At 41.0% G+C, this 9,326-nt stretch overlaps 1 protein-coding gene across 1 annotated transcript; it reads left to right on the forward strand.

Moving 5' to 3' along the window:
• Positions 1-1,478: 1,478 nt before the first annotated feature.
• Positions 1,479-5,931, forward strand: LOC115209356. Its single transcript, XM_029777726.2, has 2 exons — positions 1,479-2,166; positions 4,582-5,931. Exons 1-2 carry the CDS (start codon positions 1,775-1,777, stop codon positions 5,840-5,842), a joined length of 1,653 nt encoding a protein of 550 aa, XP_029633586.1. The 5' UTR covers positions 1,479-1,774; the 3' UTR covers positions 5,843-5,931.
• Positions 5,932-9,326: the final 3,395 nt, after the last annotated feature.

The raw sequence follows: 9,326 nt of genomic DNA on the forward strand, positions 1-9,326 counted from the left end.
AGTTCTGCTAGTGTTCTCTGAAAATTTTTGATGTCATTTGAAACCTTCTCGGCATTACCATGGATTATTGTGAAGGTGGAACACTGGGTCTGACAGATCCCCTCCGGAGCATCATTAGATATTTTGCTGAAACAAGATGCCAGCAGCAACAGCTCCCATGTCAGTGACCCCTGCTCCTCTGAACGTGTCCTTGTGAGTGGATTTGGTAGACAGAAGCTGAACAAATCCCATCACACAGACATGCGTGCATACATGTATATATATATAGAATAGCTCGCCTCTAGCCATGAACTCACTTCATTTGTCGGGTCTTCAAAGTCACCTCTGGAGATATGCCGTAACTTCGAAGGCCCGACAAATGAAGTGAGTTCATGGCTCTCAGGACAGCCTGCTGTGCTAACCTTGGATCGTAGAGTGACCCGCTGTTCTTGAGGAGACCTATTGATTCAAATACGTCAGCACCAACATCAAAATAAAAATCAAATGGAAATTGTAGTTAAGACACCTGTGCCGGTGACACGTAAAAAGCACCGTCCGAACGTGACAGTTGCCAGAGGCACCTGACTGGCGTCCATGTTGGTGACATGTAAAAGCACCAACCAATCGTGGCTGTTTGCCAGCCACCTCTGGCCCCTGTGCTGCTGGCATGTGAAAAGCACCCACTACACTCACGTAGTGGTTGACGTTAGGAAGGGCATCCAGTTGTAAAAACTCTGCCAGATCAAACTGGAGCCTGGTGCAGCCTCCTGGCTTCCCAGACCCTGGTCGAACAGTCCAACCCATGCTAGCATAGAAAACAGACCTTAAACGATGATGATAATGATTATATATACATACACACATACACACACACACATATATATATATATATATATATATATATATATATATATATAATATATATATATATATATATATATATATATATATATGTATGTATATATATATATATATGTATGTATGTATGTATATGTACGTATGCGTGTGTGTCTTTGTGTCTCTGTTTGTCCCCTACCACCGCTTGACAATCGTTACTTAGCGGTTCGGCAAAAGCCACCGACAGAATAAGTACTCGCATTTATTTTCAAGTACTGGCGTCGGTTCGTTTGACTAAACCCTTCAAATCGATGCCCCAGCACGGTCGCACTCTAAAGACTGAGGCAAGTAAAAGACCATAGAGAGCTGGCAGACTCGTCAGCACGACGGGCGAAATGCTATGCGGTATTTCGTCTGCCGCTACGTTCTGAGTTCAAATTCCGCTGAGGTCGACTTTGCCTTTCATCCTTTCGGGGTCGATAAATTAAGTACCAGTTACGCACTGAGGATCGATATAATCGACTTAATCCTTTTGTCTGTCCTTGTTTGTCCCCTCTGTGTTTAGCCCCTTGTGGGTAGTAAAGAAATAGGTACTATATATGTACATATATAGACGGTGCCTTTTTATTCCGGAAGTAGTTTATTTTGTTTCCGGGTACGAAACCGAACCGGAAGTGACGTCACTACTTCTCTGTTCCACGCTTTTCAGGAGGAATCAAAACAAAACTTTATCACAATTAAAGCCAAGATCACAGATTATTTATAAAGATCGGGTTTTACGGCGATGATGATGATAGTTCCTTTCTGAATATACAACCGATGCTTTAGAAATGTACGAAGCCAACCAGAAAACGAAGGAGGTGGAAAATAAAGGAGAAAAAGTTTGATGCAACAACAACAAGCATCGTCAAGATTAATTAAAGTGTTGTTGGATTGATTAGATCCGGATCGATACCAAATGGCTGGAAATCAAACACCTGGGGTGACGACGGCTTCGACCTGTATAACAACAACAACAACAACGACCACATCGACGTCATCGATGTCTGTATCGGGTGGAAAGGGTTCGATCAGCTCAGAGACCCCTCCTCCAGTGGCTGCTGTGGCCGTGACCACAATTAAGCCATCGTCGGATGAGAACAAAACGAAGCTGCTTCAGTTGTTCATCTCCAAGCAAAAAGGACAGAATGCTTTCTGTTGTGTCCCCATGTGTAAGAATTCTTCCAAGAAAAACCCCAATTTGCATTTCCACACCTTTCCAAAAGAAGACAAGATAATCACTTCTGGTGCTCGATGTGGAGAAAATCTTCGCAAAGTTTGGCTTTGTCAAATCCACCGCAAAAAATTCAAGTAAGTTAATTATTTGGAAAGATCCAGGTACCCCAACCCCTTATTATAGATAAACAAAACTTTAAAATTAGATTTTTTTTTGCAAAGAAATATACTTTACAATTCAGTATTATTAATTAGTGACTGGATTAATTAAAATCGTTTAGTTTTGATTAGATTTATAGATCCCGGATCGAATGTGTAATATTTACTACTCCTTATTGTTGCAGAAAATTATTATCAAGGCTAGACAATCGTTGGCACGTCGGATTAAGTGCTTTGCTGCACTTCTTCCGGCTCTTTACGTTCTGAGATCAACTTTGCCTTTCATCCTTTTGGGGGTCGATAAAATAAGGACCAGTTGAGTTCTGGGTTCGATGCAATCAACTTGGCCCCTCCCCCGCCTTGTGCCAAAAAATCATCATCAACATCATTATTATTATTATTATTACGTTAAAGTGGGGAAAAACCCTGTTTTATGTTGAAATACAATATTGTTTAATGTTAATCTCATGTCCTGACTCCGAATATTAACTTATTCTTGCCCTTTCTCGGATTCCCTTCTTTTTATTAGTTTCCGATTTCAAGTTGACTTCATGTAAACCGAGTGCAGAGAAGTAGAATTGTGTTGCACAGGGTTTCGATCCCGCCTTGAAACTACTTCTCTTACTTCACTCAGAACACGAGGAAGACATGTCTGTCAGATCCCTTACATTATACAGTATATACTGTAGTAGGGAGATAATCGATTACTTGGTCAGAAAAAGTAGTTGTGTACTTTCTGAATCAGTTATGGATTTTTCCGATGTCGGCGCTAGATCGATCGTGTGTGACACATACACCTATTATTTCCCCGTGTCTTGAATGTTGTCTCACGGGGAAAAGTCTTTCTTAGTCTAAATCTGTATATTTCACAGTCTGCCTTGCATACATCAGTCTTTCATACTACACACACACACACACACACACATGTATACATTTAAGTTCTGTTTGGAGCAAGGTCCTGTGTCTATGGCTTTTCCTGAGAATTGGAAAAGATGTCTTCCTGGGGTTAAAATGTAGTAATATATATTTCTTTATTGCCCACAAGGGGCTAAACATAGAGGGGACAAACAAGGACAGACAAAGGGATTAAGTCGATTACATCAACCCCAGTGCGTAACTGGTATTTATTTAATCGACCCCGAAAGGATGAAAGGCAAAGTCAACCTTGGAGGAATTTGAACTCAGAACGTAATGGCAAACGAAATACCTATTTCTTTACTATCTACAAGGGGCTAAACACAGAAGGGACAGACAAAGGGATTAAGTCGATTATATCGACCTCAGTGCGTAACTGGTACTTATTTGATCGAATCCGAAAGGACGAAAGGCAAAGTCGACCTCGGCGGAATTTGAACTCAGCACGTAGCGACAGATGAAATACCGCTAAGCATTTCGCCCAGCGTGCTAACGTTTCTGCCAGCTCGCCACCCTTAAAAGGTAGTAAGGGTTCTAGAACGGCCACCTTACATTGGCAAATAAACTTTTCCAGTACAGTATCGTTACTATTTAAATCTCATTTAGAGATTTTAAAACTGTTTTTTCTCCTGATACATAATGTTTTGCATAACCCTTTTGATATCAACCCACCTGAAACTGCCCCCGGTTCTATGATATAAGCTTCTTAACCTTTCATCAGAATGTCTTGTTAATTTAGATTCCAAACACTGGCCCCTTTTGTCTTTGTAGCAGTTGACTATAATGCTTTTGCTCCACCAGTCGTTGAGTATGACTTCTTCGTGTCCAACCTGATCAAGTATGAGGGATTATTAGGTTGTATTCTACGCCATCAGATACTTGAAGCATCACCACAGTAATTTCTGACCGACCAGGGGCTTAACCTGTCCTCATATCCTTAACTGCTTTGCCTATCATCATATTGCTGAGTAAACTGGAGCAAGGTGAAATAAAGTGTCTTGCATAGGTGCCACCAGTAATTGAACTTACAACCTTATGCTCATGGGTCAAATGTCCTAACAATTAAGTCACATACCTTTACAGTCATTTTATATAAGTGTGTAGAAATTTGATACAAGAGAAATTCTAATTCTTGTATGTCTACCATATTTCCTGATTGCCAGTACCGCCTGACAGGCCCCCATGCCAGTGGCATGTAAAAGCACCCACTACACTCTCGGAGTGGTTGGCGTTAGGAAGGGCATCCAGCCATAGAAACTCTGCCAGATCAAGATTGGAGCCTGGTGCAGCCATCTGGTTCGCCAGCCCTCAGTCAAAATCGTTCAACCCATTCTAGCATGGAAAGCGGACGTTAAACGATGATGATGATGATGTAGTAAAAATATATTTCCAAAGATTGCTCTTATGTGATGGCTAACGCTCAAAAAGGTTTATTTTTTTCCTTTTGCAATACATTTATTTTGATTTTTTTTTCAGAATTACGAAAGATACTCTTGTGTGTAGCGAACATTTCAACAATGAAGATTACAAGCCAAGAACCAGAAGGAACAAGCTTTATGGTCAACCTGGTCATTCTTTGCGGCTTTATGATAATGCTTATCCAACATTATTTAGCTGGAACAACTGGGGCAGAAGATCGTCGGGAACAGAGGAATGTCAAATGGAGACGAATAATAATTGCAACTTTGAACATACAGAGGTACCGGTCATTGATATGATGCACAATTATAGCCTTCCGAGTGGAATCGACGATGCTGGGACGATAATTCAGGATTTAAGGAGACAACTTGACCAAGCAAAAATCGACAGTTTTCGATTTTCCTTAGAACGGTACAGTGCCGATGATGCTTTAGTGGAACATTACACTGGCTTTGATTCTTATGGAATTTTAACCAAATTCTTTCATACTCTTGAAGAGTGGGAACATGCTTCGATTATGCGGTCCAAGATTCGTGTGAGTAGCAGAACTACCGAGGGGTTGCAGCCGGTCAGCTGTGAGAAGGGGCTTCAACTCATTGACCAACTAGTTTTGTACCAAATGTATATATATCGAGGACTGTCCGTCATGGATTTAGCAGCAAGATTTCTGGTGCCGGTTGATACCGTTTGGGACATAATTATTACCTGGGCAGATATTTTGTTCTTTTTTCTTGGTGTTATGACAGTTTGGCCGTCGAAAGAAGAAGTGAGAGAAAGTCTGTTGCCGAGTAGCCTGAATGGTTTCAAACTAAGTGACGCTCGAGTTTGTCTTGAATGTGTGGAATTAAGATCAGAAACATCTGCGTCCCATGTTTTGAAAAGTCTGCCATATAAAGAATATAAATCAACTTACACTCACAAGGGTCTCATAGCTATTATCCCAAATGGCACCGTGATATTTGTCTCTCCTCTTATGTCTCATTCTCTGTCTGACCAAGATTTAACGATAAAATCTGGCGTTTTAGATCTCTGTGAAAAAGGTGACGCTATAGTTGTGGACAGTGATTTTAAGATAAACAAATTGTGTTCCGAGCGTGGAATCAAAGTGTACCATTCCGATTATAAACTGTGGGAAACATCAGAAATAACAGAAGATATGACAGTCTTCTGGTCACCCATCAAAAATGTGATGAGAAAGATCCTTGAAAATCAACTTTTTCTCTGTGTTCCATCGAATATCAAAGAAACGGTCTCACAAATGTGGGCCGTTGCTTGTCTGCTTTGCAATTTCCAAATACAACAACCGAAAACAACGTAACAATTGCTAATTAAACTGTTAATTACATTTGGAATTTTAATGAATTATTTTTATTTTATAACAAAATATTAAAAAAAAATCACTCATTATTTCTTCGTTTAATGTTGGGTCTTTTATTGTGGAATTGTGAAGGTGCATGGCTCAGTGGTTAGAGTGTTGGCTTATGAGCTCAAATCCCGGACCGGGCTGTGTGTTGTGTTCTTGAGCAAGACACTCTATTTCACATTGCTCCAGTTCACTCAGCTGTAGAAATGAGTTGTGATGCAACTGGTGCCAAGCTGTATCAGCCTTTGCCTTTCCCTTGGATAACAATGATGGCGTGTAGAGGGGAGGTTGACATGCATGGGCGACTGCTGATCTTCCATAACCTTGCCTGGACTTGTGCCTGGGAGGGTAACTTTCTAGGTGCAATCCCATGGTCAGTCATGACCAAAGGGGGTCTCAGATTATTGTGGAATTGGCAATAACTAGCTTTTAGTGTTATTCTTCGTATTTGTAGAGAAGCAAACTAGGTTGGAGGTTAAGATATGGTCATGGGTTCAATTCTTACTATAGTCAGAATAAGGTACAAACAAATTATATTGTGGTTCAGGGATCATTTGGGAAAAGGGTTTCCAGTTATGATTTTGCTCCAATGAAATACTTTCTTCCAACCGTACCGCCTGATTGGTACTTGTGTCAGTGGAATGATAGAAGCACTTCCGAGTGTGATCGTTGCCAGGGCCACGGATTGGCTCCCGTACTGGTGGCATGTGAAAAGCACCATTCGAGTGTAATTGTTGCCTTACCGGCACATGAAAAACAACATTTGAGCGTGGTCGTTGCCAGTGCCGCCGGACTGGCTCCCATGCAGGTAGCACGTAAAAAGCACCTTTTGAGCATAGTCGTTGCCAGAACTGCTTGACTGGCCCTCATGCTGGTGGCATGTAAAAGCACCCACTACACTCTCGGAGTGTTTGGCATTAGGAAGGGCATCCAGCTGTAGAAACTTTGCTAGATCAGACTGAGCATGGTGCAGTCTCTGGCTCATCAGTCCTCAGTCAAACCATCCAACCCATGCCAGCATGGAAAGCGGACGTTAAACGATGATGATGAAGGTTAGTTTGGAAAAAAAAGTCAACTGTGAATGCCACCTCCTTTTCTAAGATTTGATCCAAACCCATTTCATTCTCACTTGGGATGCATCATTTAGGAATTCATCTAAATATTTCAATTTATTGACCAATATGTAACCACTTTTCCAATTCATTTGCATCTGGTCCTTGGGGTTCCTTTAGCAGAATTCCTCTATTGCAAAGACTCAGAGCAAACATTATGTCCCTTCCACCTCTGTTTTTATTTACAAACACTTGTGCTGAGCATCGATCAAGGAATACCTGAAAGGAGTCACAGGCACTGCCATTACTAATTTGAAAAATAAAATACAATTGATACCTTTAACTCCAATTTATTAAATTATATCTAAATCTTTTCATTTTGAAAGATTATCTGCCATACATTGTCAAAGTTCTCTCAGAATACAGTTCTATATTTATGAGATGAGGAATTATGTACATTGTTTACATTTGACGGATATTTGTCCTCATCGCCTCCCCTGGCACCTGTACTAGTGGCGCATAAAAAGCATCCACTACACACATGGAGTGGTTGGCGTTAAAAACACTGCCTGATCAGATTGGAGCCTGGTGCTGCCTCCTGGCTTCACAGACCCCAGTCAAACCGTCCAACCCATGCTAGCATGGAAAGCGGACGTTAAACGATAATGATGATCTTGTTTCGGCTGATATACCCGCCAGCCTTCATCAGGTGTCTGAGGAAAATTCGAACCTGGGTTCTCATTTCTAAGGTATCTTTCGATGTTATTATTATTATTCAGGTCACTGCCTGGAATCGAACTTGGAATCTGCTGCTGTCACTAAAACATTCAGTTTATGCTAAAATTCTTAAAGTTTCAACATCAATTGGTTGTTTGATTAACCTAACACAGCAGCACTTGATAATTACTTTAATAATGACTCAAGCTTATTGATTTTATTGGGTCAACATAATTAAATGAATCAGCCTAATCATTTATCTGGGATTTATTTTATTGATCCTGAAGGAATATAAACTAGATTTTGATGGCTTTTGGATTAAGGATCCAACTTCTACGGATTCTGACAACAAATCCACAGCTAGTTCTTCAATCTAACCAATTCTTACTGGTTCAACTTGTAGTAATTAAGTTCCACTTTTATTTTTTATTTGACCATCCATCATCATTTTACATCCGTCTTCCATGCTGTCATAAGTTGGACATGGTGGGCAAGGCTGGAAGATTGTATTAAGTTCCAGGCATCTGTTTTGGCATGGTTTTTGTAGTTGGGTGCCAGTGCTAATACCAACCACTTCACAGAATGTACCTGGTGCTTTTTATGCACCACCAGTATGGGCACTCACTGACATTGTGTCAAAGTGGACGTGGAGCCTTACGAAGGAGATGACAAAGGACTGAAGTATTTGGTGCACTCAAGACAATCTGTTGTGCCCACCACAACAGAATCGATGTCCTAAAACCACCTTGGTAATGCTTGTCCATGAAGGGCACTGGTCAGGTTGCTACGTAAAATGTATACGGCTGTAGAAACAAAGGACTGAAACAGACTATGGAACCTTGGTCGGCTCTTGCCCCTGCTAAGTCCCTATCAAACTATCCAACCCATGCCAGCATGAAAAATGGACATTAAATGATGATGAAGACTTTCCCCATGAGTCCACTTTGACATCAGGACTGAACCACTAAAGCCATCATGAATTATTATTTTCGGACTAAAGGTGGCAGAATCATTAGCATGGGTGAAGCGCTAAGTGGTATTTCGTCAGCTGCGGCGCTCTGAGTTCAATTCCGCCGAGGTCGAATTTGCCTTTCGATAAATTAAGTACCAGTGAAACACTGGGGTCGATGTAATCGACTAGTCCCCTCCCCTCAAATTTCAAGTTCTCAGTAGAAAGGATTATTTTAGGACTAGTGACAAGAGTTCGCAGTCTGGGTAAAGGGACATAACTCTGCACGTTAAGCAAATAATGAAATTGCACTGGGTCAAAGGTGAGTGAACAGTGTAAAACGTATCCAGTTGTTAAAATAATTTATATCTTCTACATTGAAGCCCGATAGGATTGGGTAATCAGTTGTGCTGCTGCAAGATATGGAGATGAATCACTACTGTGTTGCAAAGAAAAACTTAATCAATCGTAAATAGGCGGCGAGATGGCAGAAACGTTAGCATGCCGGGCGAAATTCTTTATGATATTTCGTCTGCCGCTGTGTTCTGAGTTCAAATTCTGCCGAGGTCGACTTTGCATTTCATCCTTTTGGGGTCGATAAATTAAGTACCAGTTACGCACTGGAGTCGATGTAATCGACTGAATCCATCTGTCTGTCCCCTCTATGTTTAGCCCCTTGTGGGCAATAAAGAAATAAGAATTATCTCAGTGGAATGATCAA

This window comes from Octopus sinensis, linkage group LG3 (assembly GCF_006345805.1).
Source record: "Octopus sinensis linkage group LG3, ASM634580v1, whole genome shotgun sequence".
Classification (NCBI taxonomy): Eukaryota; Metazoa; Mollusca; class Cephalopoda; order Octopoda; family Octopodidae; genus Octopus; species Octopus sinensis.